General features: G+C 39.8%; 1 protein-coding gene across 1 annotated transcript; it reads right to left on the reverse strand.

Moving 5' to 3' along the window:
- Window positions 1-12,047: 12,047 nt before the first annotated feature.
- On the reverse strand, window positions 12,048-19,447 carry OOSP1 (oocyte secreted protein 1). Its single transcript, XM_064289293.1, has 3 exons — window positions 19,107-19,447; window positions 14,681-14,862; window positions 12,048-12,149 (listed from the first exon to the last, which is right to left on the reverse strand). Exons 1-3 carry the CDS (start codon window positions 19,180-19,182, stop codon window positions 12,048-12,050), a joined length of 360 nt encoding a protein of 119 aa, XP_064145363.1. The 5' UTR covers window positions 19,183-19,447.
- Window positions 19,448-20,295: the final 848 nt, after the last annotated feature.

The following is a 20,295-nucleotide window of genomic DNA, read 5'->3' on the forward strand; positions in this document are numbered from 1 at the left end:
TGGCCCAGCCAAACTGATACACATATTTTTGGAGGGGACATAATTCAATCCATGAAATTCCACCCTTTGACCCTCCCCCCCCAAATCACATCCTTGGAACATGAAAATATATTCATCCCATCATATCATAGCAAAAGTGTTAACTCCCAAGTCCAAAATTCAAAAATTCCTCTTCATCTGTGAATACAAATTATCTGCTTTCAAAGTACAATGGCAGAACTGACACAAGCTAGATATTTCCATTATAAATGTGAGAAACTGGAGGAAAAGAAGGGATAACAAGCACCAAGCAAGTCAGCAGAACACATTATATTAGCCCTCAAGGCTTTGAAAATAACCCTCTGTTTTCTGAGACAATTTACACAATGGCCCTGCCCTCCAAACTCTAGGTATTGGCCACAATCTCTGGATTTTGAGTAGAGGCTCTTCAGCCCTGGGCTTCAGCTCTGCCTTCCTGGCCCACTGGGACAGCAACGCTGCTCCCTTGGCTTCAGGCACACCATTCTCTTAGTCCATCTGAGTGGTGACTCCACCCTTAGAAACACCAGAGGCCATGGCTCCACCCTTTGAAACCCCAGAGGTCCAGGCCATACCTTTTGAGACTGAGGCAGCTCAACTTCTTGTGTTCTTTGTCTCTTTGGCTTCTGCTTCCTGGTTTCTTAGCCTCTGGGCTCCTTGGGCCTCACTTCCCATCTGCCCTGCTGGGACAAGTGTTCCAAAGCTCTGTATCTCCCCCAATAAGTGACTGGAGGCATCCTGCTTCACCAGGAAGCCTCCTGCACTCAGGTACTCATCTTTCTTGCTCCATGGGTTGGCTCTAGCGCTGTCAGGTGCTAGTTTCCTGGTTCTGCTGCTGCTAGTTCTCTGTCTCTGCAGGTTTTCTGCTGCTGCTGGCCCTCTATCACTGCTGTTTCTCTGTCATTCACAGTTTCAATACTGCTTCCACATTTTAGGTATGTTAGAGCAATACCCCACTCCTGCTGGTACCAAATTCTGTCTTGGTCATCTAGTGCTACTACAACAAAATAGTGCAAGTAGATGGCTTTAACAAAGAGAAATTTACTTCTTCACAGTAAAGTAGGCTAAAAGTCCAAATTCAGGGCATCAGCTCCAGGGCAAGGCTTTCTCTGTCAGCCTTCTCATCAATGTTCCCCTGGACTAGGAGCTTCTCCACACAGGGATCCTAGGTCCAAAGGACATGCTCTGCTCCTGGCACTGCTTTCTTGGTGGTATGAGGTCCCTCTGTCTCTCTGCTCACGTCTTTCTTTTATATTTCAAGAGATTGCCTCAATATACAATCCAACCTTGTAGACTGAGTCTTGCCTCACCAATGCAACTGTTGTCCATCCTCCCTTATTAATATCAGACGCAGGATTTACAATATATAGGAAAATCACACAATACCAGGAATCATGGCCCAGGCAAACTGATATATTTTTTGGGGGGAGGGGGGACATAATTCAATCCATGATATGCATCAAATCTATTCTTGAGATAGTCTCTAAATTCAGGAGGGATACATTCAAGGTCATACTTTGGCTCTCGTCAACTTGTTCTAATTTTCTTCACTTTCAACTTGAATTTGCATGTGAGCAACTGATGGTCTGTTCCGCAGTCAGCCCCTGGCCTTGTTCTGACGGATGATACTGAGCTTTTCCATTTTCTCTTCCCACAGATGTAGTCTATTTGATTCCTGTGTATACCATCTGGCAAGGTCCACATGTATAGTCACCATTTATGTTGTTGAAAAAAGGTATTTGCAATGAAGCAATCATCGGTCTTGCAAAATTCAATCATGCAATCTCCAGCATCTTTCTATCACCAAGACCATATTTTCTAACTACTGATCCTTCTTCGTTTCCAACTTTTACATTCCAATTACCAGTAATTATCAATGCATCCTGATTGCATATTCAGGCAATTTCAGACTGCAGAAGTTGGTAAAAATCTTCAATTCCTCCATCTTTGGCTTAGTGGTTGGTCCATAAATTTGAAAAATACTTGTATTAACTGGTCTTCCTTGTGGGTGTATGAATATTATCCTATCATCGACAGCGTTATACTTCAGGACAGATCTTGAAATGTTCTTTTTGACAATGAATGCAATGCCATTCCTCTTCAAGTTGTCATTCCCTGCATAGTAAACCATATGATTACCCAATTTAAAATGGCCAATCCCAATCTATTTTAGCTCATTAATGTCTAGGATATTGATGTTTATGCATTCTATTTCATTTTTGACGACTTCCAATTTTCCTAGATTCATACTTCATACATTCCACTTTCTGATTATTAATGGATGTTTACAGCTGTTTCTTTTCATTTTAAGTCATGCCACATCAGCAAATGAAGGTCCAGAAAGCTTGACTCCATCCACGTCATTAAGTTCAACTCCACTTTGAGGAGGTAGCTCTTCCCCAGTCATCTTTTGAGTGCCTTCCAACCTAAGGGGCTCATCTTCCGGCACTATATCAAACAATGTTCTCCTGCTATTCAGAAGGTTTTCACTGGCCAATTCTTTTCAGAAGTAGACTGCCAGGTCCATCTTCCTAGTCTGTCTTAGTCTGGAAGCTCAGCTGAAACTTGTCCACCATGGGTGACCCTGCGGGCATTTGAATACTGGTGGCATAGCTTCCAACATCATAGCAACACGCAAGCCCCCACAGTATGACAAACGGACAGATACGTGGGGGTGAACAATACTAAGAAACTGATATTCTAAATACCTTGACTTCAACCATCTTGATGAATTGACAAGGACAATCTCTTTTAAGCATTAAGGTGTAACTTGACACTGGCATGTCTGTTGTCACTTGTTTTAAAGTCTCCTAATGCAGGCCCGCCTAAAGAGGAAAAGAGAACAAATGAGAAATAGAACAAAAGATAAAATATGAGTTTAAAGATAAATTTAGGGCCTAGTGTAATTGTACTGGACTTGAGGCTAAGCTATTGGTACTATTCTCTGGTAAATAGTAGATCTTTCTCAGTTTTTAAGTGAGAGGGCCACTGTGACTTACTGCTATTCTGATATCACAACAGACTCTTACTGTAAAATTTAAGCCTTAAAATCTTTATGGAAAAGTTGCCTCAAGAACACTTTCCCAGGCTCAAGTAAACACATGAGACTGTGTGGGCAGCTCCTGTCTAGAGGCGAGATGAGAAGGCAGAGGGGGACGGGAGCTGCCTGAATGGACATGGGGAATACAGGGTGGAGAGGAGGAGTGTGCTGTCACATTAGGAGGACAGCATCTAGAGGTTATGTAACAAGGTGTATATAAGTTGTCGTATGAGAGACTGACTTGATTTGTAAACTTTCACTTAAAGCACTATAAATATATTAAAAAAAAAAAAAAACAACTTCCCAGGTACATCCAATATGTTATAACTTGATTAACATAATGATTAGAATATAAGAGTTCAATATAATTAGACCTATCAAAAGAGTTAGTTACCAAAAGTACCAAATACTCTGTAAGAGTTTCATTTTATGGTCCTGAAGGCATATAAAACGACTGTCCCGCTAGTAAAGTTCATCTTCACAAAGCTTTATTTCTTCTTCTTCTTCTTCTTGCAGACCCACTTGTCAATCCTAACATGGAGACAAAATGGAATATAAAACTTATAAATGGAATATAGATATTAATTAAACTATGAAGTTTATCCGATATAGACAATAGTATGTTAGAAAACATTAGAAGTTCATGAATAAAGATCTTCTCATTTGTGCCAGTGGCTCCATGGGAGAAAGACCTGGTAATCTGCTCCTGTAAAGACTACAGCCTAGAAAACCCTAAGCGGCAATTCTACTCTGTCACATGGGGTCGCTATGAGTCAGAATCAACTCAATATCACCTAACAACAAAAACAGAGCATTTGTTTTAGGATAGTAAACATCTGATATTTACAGAGGTAATTTTTTGTTGTACTAAACAACACAGGAATCAAAAGAGTCAAGCCCTAGTCAGGGTTGGAAGGTAAATGGTTGAAGAGCCAATAAAAATGTATAAGGAAGATTTTAAAACAGAAGTCAGCATTATTGTTGGAGACAGATGCCCAGGATGACATTTTCAAATATTTTCTCTGAACACAAGTACCTTGGATGGCTAGACAAGGTTACAGGGTATGACAAGGATTTGACTTTCCTGACACCCACAGAAACAACACAACAGAGAGGCATCCATACTTGTTTTTGTGATGTTCTTGAGAAAAATGTTAGCAGATTTCTAAAAATAACATTCCCTATAGGAACCTAAGGGTGCAAAAATAAATTTTAACTAGATGTACCAATCATATGACACTTAAGTCAATTTTTATAGGAATCAAGAAAGCTTTCAAAGTCCCTAAAATGGCCATTTCAGGTGAAAGTAAATATACAGGTAGAAAGCCTGCTTTTAGAAATGAGTGAGTTATTAAACCTGGCACAGCAAATATAATATAGGAGCCTGTCTTAGTCATCTAGTGCTGCTATATAACAGAAATACAAGTGGATGGCTTTAATGAAGAGAAATTTGTTCTCTCAAAGTCTAGGAGGCTAGAAGTCCAAATTCAGGGTGCCAGATCCAGGGCAAGGCTTTCTCTCTGCTGGCTCTGGAGGAAGGTTCTTGTCATCAATCTTCCCCTGGTCTAGGAGCTTCTCTGGGGAGGAACCCTGGGTCCAAAGGACACACACTGCTCCTGATACAACTTTCTTGGTGGTAGGAGGTCCCCCTGTCTCTCTGTTTGATTCTCTCTTTTAGATCTCAAAAGAGATTGACTTAAGACACAACCTAATCTTGTAGATTGAGCCCTGCCTCATTAACATAACTGCCACTAATGCCTCTTCATTAACATCATAGAGGCAAGATTTACAACACACAGGAAAATCCCATCAGATGACAAAATGGTGGATCACCACACAATACTGGAAATCATGGACTAGCCAAGTTGACACACATTTTTGGGGGACACAATTCCATCCACAACAGCTCTCAAGGATTCGGGTCCAAAACACACCACAGTCACACGGTACTTAAATTTGTGGCATCCCTGGAACAGGTATCAGCTAATTCTAAAAATCTTTCAACCTCATCTATCTCATGAGTGCCACCCACTGCCACTAACATACACAGAGGAAAAGTGATCATAACAACAAAATCTTATCAGCTTAAAAAAATTAAATCTAAAGCAAAAGCAAATCATCACCAAAGTTCTGACAGACATAACTAATAACACCAAAGTCTAAATTGGATTATTCCAAATGTACTCACACAGCTCTACTATAAATTATCTCAGAACAATAGCCTCAACAGTCTTGTCAGCCAAACCCGTACTGTGGACAAACATGTAAACAAGGTTGGCAATTCGACCCCCCTGTCAAACTTAAGTAGATGTCACTAAACTTCCTACAGTTATATTTAGGATATGCCCTGGTGGTGTAGTGGTTAAGTGCTCGGCTGCTAACCCAAAGGTTGGAGATTCCAACCCACTAGCCGCTACGTGGGAGAAAGATGTGACAGGCTTCCATAAAGATTAGCCTAGGAAACCCTATGGGGTAGTTCTACTCTATCCTGTAAGGACTCTCTGAGTTGGAATCAACTTGATAGCATCGAGTTTTGTTTGGGTGATCATCTAACAATTACATAAAGAGCCCTGGTGGTGCAGTGGTTAAGTGCTCGGAGGTTCAAATCCACCAGTTGCTCCGTAGAAGAAAAGATTTACAGTCTTGGAAACCCTGTGAGGCAGTTCTACTCTGACCTATAGCATCGCTACGAGTCGGAATCAACCTGACAGAAATGGGTTTGGGTTTTTTGGTTTTAACAGTTACTTATTTCTAGTTCCTTTGCTCAGTATCAAACCTGAGTTGTCATTTCCTGATCTACTACATCCAAGAAGACATGTAGGTAAAATTGGAAAAGTCTGTTTCATTCAAGTTTTACAGGCCTCTTGATATAATGCTGAATTTAGACTTTCTCCAGCAGTAGCTTGGATGCACACCCTAAGAAAATTAATTTAGGGAAAGCATCTGGATGAGGATTAGATGATTAGTGCCCTATAAACCAGTGCAAGATCTGCTGAAAATTGTTCTGCTGTGAGGGTTTAAATGTGGAGAAGAGACCTGGCAGAAGAGCAAAGGTAGACTTGAGGTCAGGAGAAAATACTTGATATTTATCAGTATTTTAGAAAAGTAAAAATAACATCAATTTGAACTCAGCATATTAGCTGATGAAAGTGAAATGTCTGGTCCCAAGTCAAGTCCAAGTTTAATTTCTTAGTTACCCCCTATTTAGTATACATTCATAGTAATAAGAATGAGAAAAATCAAGCAAGAATCCAGTTCGTTCATTTAACACGTGAATTGAGTATGGCAGCATTCCAAGATGTCAACAAAAACTTCCTTATACTTTTTGTATAATTTCTCTAACCTTGTTGTCTTTTTCCCAAAGTCAAAGCAACAAGGAGATGCACCAGAACTAACTTCAGGGGTGCCTTTGTGATACTGGATCCAAATCAACCACCTCTCAGGAAACAGAAAAGAAGAAGAGGCTGGGCTGCCTCACATGACTTGATAGCCCACGGTGAACTGACAGCCCACTTCTCAGGCCTGACCATATACTCAGTCCAATTTCCTAAAATCTAATCCTCTACCTATCACATGGGTTCTAACATTGGAGGCAAAGTAAGACCTTGAAATTAGGTGTGCCCAGAAATCTGTGTCTTCTTTTAGGTCTATGGTAGTGACAGGGCAGGAATTGTTTGCACTTCTCACTGCATGTTCTTGTTTTTGTTTTGCTTTAGGATATCAGTCATCATAGTGGTAACTTGAGCAGCTCTAGGAGACTCCGCCTGACTTCCTGATGTATATGAACTTTCACTGGCAACACTCTTTGCATTCAGCATTTCATCAATCCACTTTATTCCCTCTACTTGTATACTTGATCCCATCTTCACTTTCTCCTGCAAACTACCCCATTTCTATGCATCTATTTACAGCCAGACTCCTAGGAAAAGCAACTTTTTCAGGTTCTCCTAAACCTGATCCAACAGACTTTCACCTATACCTCTCCACCGAAACCAAAAAAATGCCCTCCACGTTGTCAGACTCATGATTAATTCTTAGTCCTCATCCTACTTAACCTTTCAGCAACAATTCATGTGGTCTATGGCTCCCCCTACTTAGTTTCCAGGAACTCATTTTGTCCTGGTTCTACTTCCAGTCTATTCTACTGACTTTTCTTTGGCTCATTTGTAGGCTTTTCCTCTTCTCATCTATTTAACATTGAAAATACCAACGCTGGTCGAGCCTTAGACCAATTCTCTCCTTTTTCCTCTCTATTGCTTTTAACTCATTCAGTCTTATTGGTTTTAAGTATTACTTTTGCTGATAAGACCAAATTTTCTGTATTTGGCCTGGACCTTCCCTATGATCTCCAGACCCATATACTCAATTACTCACTTGCTATCTTCTCTTGGAGATCTAGTAGGCATCTCAAAACAGAGTTCCTAAACTAGCATTTCTTACTTTCTAGTAGCTCAGGATAAAAATTGTAGTTTCTCTTTCTCATACCCCATGTACAACTGTCTATAAATCTTTCTCACTGTACATTCAAAATATATCCAAAATCTAACCACTTCCTACCAATTCCACTGCTACATCTAACCCAGAGTTTCTCAACCTCAGCACTATAAACATTTGGGGCCAGATAATTTTGTTGTTGTTGTTGTGGGGTTGTTTTGTATACTCTAGAATATTTAGCAGCATTCCTCTATCCCCTACTCCCAGTGGTTGTGACAAACAAAAGTATCTCCAGACACATCCTCTGGAAGATAAAATTACCCCTGGAGAAGAGCCACTGGCTTCATACGTAATGACTTCTCACCTGGATAAATGATCTAAACAGTCTCCCTACTTCTGCCCTTGCCCCTCTTGTGTCTATTCTCCACAGAGCAGCTGGAGTAATCCTGTTAAAAGCACATGTCCATCATGTTGCTCCTCTATTTGAAACTTTGCAATGGCTCCACATCTTGTTTCAAATAAAAGCCAAGGCTGTCACATCACTTTTGGGAAATCGTTATGATCTACAACTTCACTCCCATTTTTTTTTTTTACCTTCTTTTCTTACCACTCTCCCTTCCAAATACATGGGTCATCTTGATCCATGAACAGTTTTAGGGCATGTTGTCCCCCTCAGAGACTTTATATCAACTGTTTCCATACTCTGAAATAACCCTCCCTTGGTGACCTGTGCAGCTTGCTCCCTTACTTCCTTCATGTCTTTACTTAGTCATTACTTTATCCTTACCTGTAGCCATATTTAAAATCCAACCTCTACCTGAGTACTTCCAATCTCTGCCTTTTTTTTTTTTTTTTTTAAACTTAGCAGCGTTTCCCATCCTGGCATGGTACATGTCAAGCCAAGGTCTCAGGTTGCCAAGAAAGATGCAACTTATACACAGGCGTTGGATGGGATAATCCTTTACTCACATACAGGAGACACAACAAGATCAGCTTCAATAGTGGGCATCGTCCCTCATGGCCAGTGGGTCATTCCCCATTCCCCTTAGCAGCCAACACAGGGGTAATAGTCTACACACATCCCTCGTGTTCAGAGAAGGGGCTCTGTTCTCTCCTTGCTGAGAATAGATATAGGAATAGGGTTGGCCAGGTCCCATATGATACACAGTTAAGCAGTAAGCAGACTGTGTACCCAGAACAGGGAAGGAGCTTCTCTGATAAGAAGAAACTGGGGCAGAGGGAAGCTCAGTTCCTAGCCTCCATTATCAGGGAATGTTCCAGGCTCAAAGCTTCTGAGTAGGCAGTTCACGTGCGGGTCAGAAGGCCACAAAAAAGGCTGCTTTCCCTCTTTTCCAAAATTATAGAACTTATTTTTGTTTTGTATATACTCTGTCTCCTCCAACTAAAATATGAACTCCATGAGAGCACGGAGTTTATAGAATGAATGAAAGTATATGCATTATTACCAGATACAACTATGACTAAGCCTTAGCTGAAGGGCATGAATCACGCATTGAACAGAGTTCGCAAATTTGCTCTTAAACACCTCTTCATATTGAGCATTGAAACTTAAAATGACATGCAAGTCAGTCCTTCAATAATTCGATATAGCCACATAATAAAACACACTTTATTCATACTTAAGACTTCACAAAGTTAAAAGCAGGGGCAGCCCCTCTTTAAAAAGGGAATACAATAAAACCTGCAAAAGCTGGAAAATGTGAAAGACAGAAAGCTGTCAGAGAGGGAAAACACTCACTGGGTGTTTATGAGGAAAACTTGCAAGACCCAGAAAAACAAGGCAGTCCCATCAAATTCCAGCTCTCACAGGTTTCACTATATAAGAAGGCAAGGCACCATTTTTTATTGAAAATTTTAAATTATTTTTAAATGGAAGAGATGTGGGGTATCATTAGGTCTTTGCCAGTTTCTTAGGTTTCTACTAAATACCACAAGTCCTCAGCCCTGAGCAGCTACCCCATCAGAGATTCCAAGTTGCCGCTGAGCACAGGAATGGAAAACTCAATCTCTTCTCTCACAGAAAAAGGTACATCATTTGATAAACAAAGGAATGTAATGTTCATATTCTCCCTGAAATGAAAGAGTCGAAAATAGGTCTCAATGTAAACACATTTCTTTCTAAGAGCCCATTTTTCATAAGCAAAGCAGTGTATGTGGATGTGGGGGGATAGGTTGGAGGTTGGGGGCAAGAATTTGAGAAAAGAAACATTCTGTCCTGGAGACCATATTCTTAGGTGTACAATGATTAAAATGCAATACATGTACAAGCAAGTGATACTTTTGCCTCTTTAAGATATGAAGTTCGTCAGAACTATCCTAGTTACTCTCTCTAAAACATAGCTCTATCCCTTCATTAGGAGCCCTGGTGGCACAAGGGATAAGAGCTCAACTGCCAACCAAAAGGTCAGCAGTTTGAATCCACCAGACACTCCTTGGAAACTCTATGGGGTGGTTCTCTCTGTCCTATAGGGTTGCTTTGAGTCAGAATCAACTTGACTGCAATGGGTTTATCCCTTCATTTATATCTGAAGATTAACATACATTAGGATTTTTTTTCATACTATCCCTTCATATGTGACTCAAGAACGAAGAACCATACTGTCTTATAAGCATTTGGTACTTCCTGGAAGAAGTTGTAACCAAGCTTTACAATGCTTCCAACTTTATTTCACCAGCACATCTAAGCCACCACACTTTCTAGGCTTAGGATTGACGCTCATTGTTCCTTAGGATTCAAAACTTCATTGATACTGAATTTGATGGTGTTTCTCCTTAGCACTGATCATGGAATTTCATATGATACCCAAGAGGGACAACTACTCTTTATATGGGATTCCTGCCAGTTTATGACAAATTAATGAGACCACCAAGACCAATAATACCGTCAACAAACACAGGAATGCATGAATTTGTCATTCCTGAATGGAAGCTCTTTAAGCACAACGCACCTTATTACAAATACATGATGCTTCATTGTCAAACTGTATGGGTTCTTATCTAGGATATGCCTGGCAAAATCTTAAAATACCAGTTCTGATTGTCCTTACCATGGGCACGCTGCAGAAGCAAATACTGTGTCTCCTCTTTGGCCTGCACTTTCAACTCGTATTCTCACTTGTATATTCCATCCATCACCAAAGTAGGTGTCAGCATCTCTTACTACAACTTCACTGAAAAAAGGATTATGACTAAAATGATAAAAAAAAAAAAAAAAAAAAAAAAAAGAGAGAAAATACAGAAGTATCACATGGGGCTTAAGATCTATTCAGACCTTAATGTTCACAAGATGAGCTTGAGGCCAAATCCCTATTACTGGTAAAAAAAATCCCTATTACTGATAGATGTATTGATATCTGTTTTGTTTTGTTTTTAAGAACATCAGAGGCAGTATTTGTGATCCTAAGGAGCGTGACTTAGCACTTTGTAGAACCTCCAAACTTTTGGATTCTTTGCTTCCTGGTTCTACTATCTGCCAACAAATGATCTTGGGCAAGTAATTACTCTGTGCCTGAATTTCCTCATCTGTAAATTGGCGTAATAACATCTACCTCGTTCAGCTGTCATGAGGAACAAATACCTTCATACAAAGAAAGCACTTGGAACAGTACAGGAATATTGTAAGCGAGTAATATGTTAGTTGCCATTATCGTCATCATCACCACCACTGCGGTCTCTGGGAAGAGCACCGTGTGATGTGCCTCTTCTGTAACCACTGGGAAAAAGAAGTCTCAGCTCAAGGTTTTAACAACAACAACAAAAAAAAAAACGCTAATGGAAAAATTCCCAAAGTCCTACCAAGTATATTAGAATTTTACTAAGGCTTGATGAAAGTTGTTATTGAGCTAAATCTCTTAGACTTTCTCAAAAGGATCAACTAATAGCGTAGAAAAAGAGATCGTCTCTTAACTTGTGGATTCTGTTCCCTCTGTCACCACAGCTTGACTCCCTGCTGAGCTGATGTTCCATTGAGCCTTGTCCCTTATTTCTTTCAGGAATCTTGAATGTGAGCTCTAACTTAAACCTAAAATAATCCAATTTAGCTGGCTAAGATCTATCAGGTTTTTGGTGACCTTGACATTTGTATCAAAAACTGAATCATCATCATCATCATCCCATTCTTCAGGATTCCAAGTCCCTTGGTGGTGCACACAGTTGAGATCAACAACTAGCCAAAAGACCGGCAGTATGAACACAGCCAGGGGCATCTCAGAGGACAGGCCTGGCAATCTGCTTTTGAAAGATCACAGCCTTGAAAACCCTGTGGAGTACAGTTCTATTCTGACACACATGGAGTCACCATGGGTTAGAATCAATTTTTCAGCAACTAACAACAACAGTATTCTTATATTCTAGGAGACAATTGTAATAACTTTTGAAGGATACAGGGCCAGGGATCAAGAGATTTGTTTTTTCATTAGGATTGGATGTCCACCCCTTACTCTTGGTTGTGCCATTTAACCTTTCAGATTTGGATTTCTTATCTGCAAGGTAAAGATGAAGCTGGGAGCTGGGACAGGAGTCTGACATACTGTACTCACTGGCGAACAACACAGGACAAGGGCATTTCAGCTTGGTTGTTGGAGAGTTTTGAGACGTACATGATTTTAGTTTTAAGCAGAAGAGTCTCTTGGAGAATCTGAGGAGACAAAAAACAGCTTTTAAACAAATGTTTGTCTCAAGTGTCTCAGGAAGTTTAAAGGCATCTGCATAGGAATTTGTAGATCCTCCAAGATCTCTAAAACTGGTTACATTCTAACATGAATATAAGCAGCATCCATTCTCAAGAAGGGCCGTTTTCTAATTGAATGGATGAATGGATGACTAAAATCTGACATGATGCTTGTACATAAAAGGCAACCAATGTGTGTTAGCTGGAAGAAGAAAGATCTTTGTGATTCATATTCAAAGGAGTGTCTGTTTATACCTCTTTTTGAGAAATAAATTTGTAGACAGAGTAATGCATAGTGTAGAGACTGTGAATCTTGAGCTCATATAAACCTCGGTTGGAATCTGGAAGCTGCCTCTATTCATCAAGTATTCTTGGGAATTTTGTTTAAACGACTAAGCCTGTTTGTTGATTTCTAATTAATATATATATATAACCATAATCATGGTGATAAGGAGCAATACTGATGAAGTTGTCAGCATATGCCATTGTTGTTAGGTGCCATCAAGTCAGTTCCGACTCATAGTAACCCTATGTACAACAGAAGGAAACACTGCCTAGTCCTGTGCCATCCTCACAACCATTGCTCTGTTTGAGTTCACTGTTTCAGCCACTGCGTCCACCCATCTGGTTGAGGGTCTTCCTCTTTTTCGCTGACCTTTGCCAAGCATGATGTCCTTCTCCAGGGACTGGCCCCTCCTGATCACATGTCCAAAGTACATGAGACAAAGTCTCTCCATCCTCACTGCTAAGGTACATTCTGGCTGTTTCTCAGCATATATAGTAAATGCCTAAAAAGATGAGTAGCTGTTTCCAGAGGGAAAAGAGTTAAAATAAGACAATCAATAGTAAAAAGTTTTCCTAAGAATGTTTAGCACATGATTCTCAATAGAGGCCATAGTCCTTTATTCCACAGCAGGATAAGATGAATCAGAGATACTCATATCGATCATAAGATTTTAAATATGTGTTTATTTTCTTCAGATAGATCATCTTCCTTCTTAGATCACTGGGGATTTTATCATAAGCATAGATAAAATGGAATTTACCTATTACAACTACCTACAGACTGTTTCAGCTAATATATGGATATCTCCCCTGCTTTTTTCCCCAATCTGTATTGAAGTTGATGATGCTCCCCTAATACCTGTTGTGATGAACCCTATGACATAAAAAAAAAAAAACTGCCCACATTCTCCAGAAAAGGGTTTGCTGCCCCAGCTGATGGAAGCGCTGTCAGCAAACAGCCTTCAGCTCTCAGCCCATGGGGACTGTCTCAGCTGCAGACAGCTGCCTTACCCAAGATCACACCTCTTTCCTGGGGTGGCCCACTTCCAATGGATGACCCAGGTGGGAATGTAAAGCTCCCTGCAGCGTCAGCCAAAGCTGTCTTTGGGCTTGGAACACAGCTCAACATCTCCTTTTGCCCACTCTCCTTTCTCTTTTCTTTCACAGGTGTTGCCCCCAAAGACACTTCTTAAAAAACACCTTGTATGCAAAAATCCAAGGAGCCCTGGTGGTGCAAGTGGTTAAGCACTTGGCTGCTAACCAAAAGGTTGGCAGTTTGCTTTGCAGGAGAAAGGCTACTGTCTGTTATATGGGGCGACTATGAGTCAGGCCCGACGGTGCATAACAACAACATGTAAAGCCCATCTCTAAGTTTATTTCCCATGGAATCCAAACTGTGACATTCATCTAGACCTAACAAAGTTGTTATTTTTCTTAACATTTTATTTGGAATACCCATTGCCATCGAATCGAATCGATTCTAGCTCATAGCGGCCCCTACAGAACAGAGTAGAACTGCACCATAGGGATTCCAAGGAGCAGCTGGTAGATTCGAACTGCCGACCTTTTGGTTAGCAGTCTGAACTCTTAATCACTGCGCCACCAGGGCTCCCGTTATTTGGAATAGTGAACAAAATAATAAGTTATGTTATAGCAAGGTATCATTGACTGCTAAAAATTTTTTTTAATCAAACCAAAACCCCAATTATACTTTCAGCAATGGTATGCATGATTGACCTATGAGTGTGCCCAATAAGGCACATGAAAATTCCTGGTAAGTGGGGCTTGGGGCTGGTAGAGTGTTAAACATTTACTTTGAAAAGCCTTCTTATGTTTGACTGGTATTACTCCCTTCTGGTCACAGCTGACCAAATTTCATGACTTATAATGTATAAGAAATTTGTGAGACTGCTTGGTAAATTATGTGTGGCAAAAGCTTTTCTCCTTTCAAGCCTGTCAGCTCCCCAGCCTGCTCCATCGCTGTTTGAGCTTTATATCTACTAGGTACACGTTAGAAACTCTGCCTTGTTTCTGCCCAATAAGAGAAAAGTATTCAGCATCTCCTTTCTTAACATCCTCTGTCCTGAATATGACTGGTAGAGAAATCACTATAACCATAATACGAATAGAAAATTAACAACTTCTGGCTTGTGGGCCCATTGAAGGAACCGTAAGACACTCAGGTTTTAACTAAAATAAGTCATTCCTCTTACTTTAATAATGATGCCACAGTCATGAAGATGGTAGAGAAACTCATAGAAAACTTCTGGTTCAAAACGGGTTACAGCACAGTAATCTCCTAAAAATGCTTCATCAGGTGCCATATAAATATTGTGAAATATCGTGGGTTTAATCCTGGCATAGAACCAAGAGTTGGTGCATTGTACTTGAATAGCTAAGAGAGAGAAAAAAGAAATTTTCATTAGTGTTGCTATTACATGCATCGGTTCAGAAAATTTCAGCATAGCCAGTTAACACAATAAAGAGGTCATACCTCTACTCAAGTAAAACATGTCTATAAGAGATTAAATTATAAAACATTATCTCCATATTCTTGCCTTGCTCCCTGAAAATACCCATATATACACCCATCCTTGGAAGAGCCACTTTAGCAAATCCATATGGGAAAAAACCAATACAAAATAATATCTTATGATCCAACTCTCCAAAGTCTTCTTTTTAGATATGGATTCACTAAAGTGGCATCAGAAGAATATAGCTATATTGCAGCATTTATACTGAGAACTATAGAGCCTGTTATATCTCCCCCGTTTACAGGAAGCTCCTCTAAGCAAGACTTGTTTCCATTTATATAGCCACAGTTTCATGATATACAACAGTAGGCACTGAGGGTTGATGAGGCAATAAAGACTTGTCCAGAAATTTAAAACCTATCAAAACATTATAACCAAGTATTTATAGAAATTGAGTAATTATAGTACTTTATCCTTCCCCATCTAGCCTAGACTATCTGGACAGTAAGGTTTTTATCTGAGAAAGGGAACAATTTTCTGATAAAATCTGCTATCTAGGCTAGATTCCAGGAGGGGGGAATTAGAACAACCCAGAAATCATGAGATCAGGTAGGGCATGAGGGAAAAGGGGGTGAAGTAGTCATTTATCTAGACCTCACTAAAGGTAAACCTTCTCAGTTGCTCTTGGGATACTGGAAGGAGCCTAAGACCTCAGGAATTACTGAAAATACATTAGCCAGATGGAAACTATATACCCTCTTACTACCCCCACCAGCAAAAAAAAAAAAAAGTAAGAAAAGGAAGCCAAGAGTCTAAATTCAGGTCTGGGGAATACACAAACAGAATTCAGCAATATATAAAAAGAATTATATACCAGGACCAAATGAGATTTACTCCAGGGATTTAAGATTGGTATAATATTCACAAATCAGGCAAAAGAAGAAAAATCACATGATGATATAAACTGATGCAGAAAAAAATTTAATAAAATTCATGATGAAAGCTCCCAGAAAACTAAGAGGGAAACTTCATTAACTTGATAAAGAGTGTCTATAAAAACAAAAGAAAACAAGCACTACAGCTTACATAATACCCAATGGTAAAAGACTGAATGCTCTCCCCCTAAGACTGAAAGCAAGGTAAGGATGTCTCCCCTCACCCCTGCTATTCTTGAAGTTCTAGCTAGCACAATAAGGTAGTATGAAAATGAAATAAAAGGCGTGTGGACTGGGAAGACATAAAACTGTCCCTATATGCTGATGAAATGATTATCTACATAGAAAATCCCAAGGAATCCATAATTAAAGTCCTAGACTTTTTAGCCCAAGCACTAAAAAGTGAGTTCAGCAAGATAGTAGGGTATATGATCAACATATAAAAGACAATTGTATTTCTATATAATAGCAATGAAAGCTTGTAGACATCAAAATTCAAAATACAATGCCATTTGCAATCACTGGAAAAAAAAAAAAACTTTGGTGTAAATCTAACTTGTATATGCAGGGCTTGTATGCTGAAAACTACAAAACACATACCAAAAAAAAAATTTTTAAATATACAAGTAAGCGGAGAGACATATTGTGTTCATGGATTGGAATACTCAACATAGTAAAGCTGCAACTCTCCCCAAACTGACAGACAGGTTTAATGCAATTCATATCAAAATCCAGCAAGATTTTTTTTGTAGCTATACAAAGACAAGATTATTCTAAAATTAACACAGAAAGGCAAAGGAACTAGAATAGCTAAAACAATTTTGAAAAAGAAGAATACAGTGGGAGGAATCAGTATACCCAATTTCAAGACTTATTCTATAGCTACTTTATTAAGACTGTGTGATATTGGCGGAAAGGCAGACACATGGGTCAGTGGAACAGAATACAGAACTCAGGAATAGATTCAAATGAATGTGCCCAAGTGATTTTTGATAAAGTTCCAAAAGCAGTAGAGGAAGAATAGTCTTTTCAAAAAATGGTGTTGGAGCAGCCAGATATCCACAGGCAATATATATATATATATACTGCCCTAAACTTTACAGCATATACAAAAAATGAACTCAAAATGGGTAATAGACTTATAGACAAAATGTTTTAGAAGAAAATCTTTAGGATGTAGGGCTTAGCCGTTTTTAGACTCAATGCTAGAAGTACAATGCATAAAAGGAAAAACTGATAAATTGGATTTTATCAAAATTTAAAACTTTTCCTCTGTGAAAGACCCTATCAAGAAAATGAAAAGACAAGCTGCAGACTGGGAGAAAATATTTGAAAATGACATAACTGACAAAGGACTAGTATCTAGAATATATGGTGCAATATTGTGCTACACAGCTTTGCAAGATGTTATCATTGGGTGAGACTGAATAAAGGATACACTTGAGCTCTCTTATTATTTCTTACAACTACATGCAAATTAAAAATTTTTTAATTAGCATACTTTTTTTTTTAATACATGAGTTATTATGTCACATTCAAGTTGCCAAAAAGACATCCCTGAACACCAAATGTTGGCAAAATTGAGAGGAGCTATCTTACTTCCCAAAGGAATGTATACTGGTACAGCCATGCTAGAGAAGAAATGAGCAAAACCTTGCCAGATTTCAGATCTGTACACTCTGTGGCCTCAGGATTCCATTCTCAGGTACACAAAAAATGCCCAAGTGCAAACATTACTTGTAACAGCTAAACAGTGCAAAATTCTAAATGTCTGTCAATAGCAGGCTATACACAATGTGTAATATAGTCATTCAGTGGAACACCACATAGTAGTTAAAATAACCAGTGCTACACATGTAAATCTCTAAATAATGCAGACAACAACCAGAAAGAAAAAAAAAATGTAGAACAAAACAGAAATAAAAGTTTAAATGAAACTTAAACTGAAAAAATACTTATAGATACATAAATTTGTGATAAAATCATAAAATACTCAGAGATGGCCACAGAGGCTTTGACTCAACCTAAATTTTTCCTTCTAGCAGAAAATAAAATGTAAACAAATATAGCAAATTATTAAGGATTTAATAAAGGTGGATAGTGGGTAATGGATATATTATTTCCTATAGTGTCTATTTTAAATATTTCTTACATAAAAGCAAAGCATAACAAATACACTAAGATCCCTACAAGTGCTCACACAGTAGGTTCAGGTGTTCTTATTGAACAGGTAACTTGATAAGAACACATATAAACTCTTACTGCAACCCTGAAATTTCAGCTTCAGAAACTTTGACAGCCAAAGTTTATGTGTAGAGTGACAGATCATCCCAGTTTGCTGGGAACAGGAGGCTTTCTGTGCTTACACAGACAAGTGTCCTGGCTAAACTGGGACAGTTGGTCACCCTACATAGAAGACAGAAACTGCTCCCTCTCAAACACTATGGATCTATGAATAGCAAGGTGAAGGACAGCTGAGCCCTAGGTAAGTCTTCCTTCCTGTGTGTTACAATTCACAGGCAGAGTCCTGATGTCCTTAACTCCTCCCATGGAAGTCTTCTCTGCCTTCCAGCCCACCCCACACCCCTACATTCAACCCACAGTCACGAATTTGAGCCCCAAGCCCAGCAGCATCGTTAAGGTTGGTGTCACCCAGTGTGGTAATTCTTTGTGTCAACTCCTCTGCAAAGCACTCGCAGAGGAAACCCATCACTGGATCCCTCCACTGGGGCAGGGATGGGAGATGGGGGAGAAAGGTAAGAGGAAGGGGAAAAAATGGGGAGAAGGGTGAGGGGAGGAGGGAAGGGAGGTGGGGAGCTAGAATCTGCACGTGTCCAGAGCCCCCTCCATGGCCTCCTGCCTTTCCCTCCTCCTGGTGACATCTGGGTCCTGCCAGTCTGAAAACTCTCAGCCTGTGTGAAGATGGTGGCTGTGCTGGCCCAGTGCTGGCACTCCAAGTTGAAAGAAGGTGAGGGAGGGGAGGGAGTTGGAGAAAGAAGGAAGCTCTAAAGTTAGGGCGCATTCTCTAGTCTCAGGGCTAGTATTCAAGAGGAGAAATATAACATCCCAAGAGTATGCATCTAAAAGAGACCACCCCCCACCCCAAGTATCCTTAGTTGTTACTAGGATTCAACCAGATCAAAACTACAGGAAGAATCTAAAATCCACATTAAAAGACCTCTCTTTCAGCACTGTTAAGAAATTCCTGGTCTCCAAGTCATATATTATACCTGACCAGTCCCCAGCACAAGTCCACATCAAGGAAAGAGGGAGAAACAGCCCTCTGAACCCCAGGAATGCCTTCATCTGCCCAGACTGGAAGCCAACCACCACTCAGGAAACAAAAGGCTGGAGGAGTAGGCCATCTTAAATACCAAAATAGCTGAAGAAGCACTCAGGAGTAATTAATTACCACTTTGGAAAGCACACACATGCAATAAATTTACTATTGGTTCATTTTATAAAATGTAACTTTTTTATTCAATTATCAAAAGACCAAGAGTGAAGGCAAAGTCAAATTTGGTATTGGAGTGTTCCCTTGGAACTACGAATTCTGTGGCCCTGAAATTCACACACAACTTTTATGGATATTATTTAGAGCCCCTGGGTGGTGCAAACAGTTAAGTTATTGGATGCTAAACAAAAGGTTGGAGGTTCAAATCCACCCAGATGCTTCTCGGAAGAAAAGTCTGGTGATCTACATCCAAAAAATCAGCCATTGAAAATTCTATGGAGAGCAGTTCTACTCTGACACACGTGGGGTTGCCATGCGTCAGAGTCAACTCCCCCGCAACTGGTATTTAAGTATAAAGGAAGCGATTCTTTCAGTGATGATTCAAAGGCCAATGGGAGGCTCTACATCACTTGCTTTAGGTCTGAATCACCAAATGTGGGACTCTGTCCAGGCTGATTTTTATAGAATGTAGAAGTTGTCAAGGTTAGACTTCCGGTCCTGTGGGCTTCTCCTTCCTAGGTTGATAAAATTGGACAACTGCCGCTGCTGGTATAGTCCCTATTAACATTCCAAGCAAATTTGTAGAAAATATACCACAAACTTGGAAAAAAAAAATGGCTCCAACAGTGGATGATTAAATACATCATTAGGTAAGGAAGAGCTTTGTGACATCCCAGGTAGTATCAAAAGGTGGCCTGTGGATTAACATCTATTCAAGCTGACATTCTACTGGCGCCACATAATGCTTTGTTGTGCCCATTTTATCTGACACTGAAGTTTTCTACACCCAGTGATCAGAAAAGAGTCATACTTCAGGGGCTGAAGCTGACAATACGTGAAAGGCTTTCTCTTGTCTCTGAATTGGGTTAATTGAATACATCTGAGTATGGCATCAGGTATAAAACCACTTGAGGCTTCCCAGCTCCTCTCAACTTCTTGGTGCCTGAGGTATTCTCAGCCTGAGA

Source organism: Loxodonta africana, chromosome 7 (assembly GCF_030014295.1).
Source record: "Loxodonta africana isolate mLoxAfr1 chromosome 7, mLoxAfr1.hap2, whole genome shotgun sequence".
NCBI lineage: Eukaryota > Metazoa > Chordata > Mammalia > Proboscidea > Elephantidae > Loxodonta > Loxodonta africana.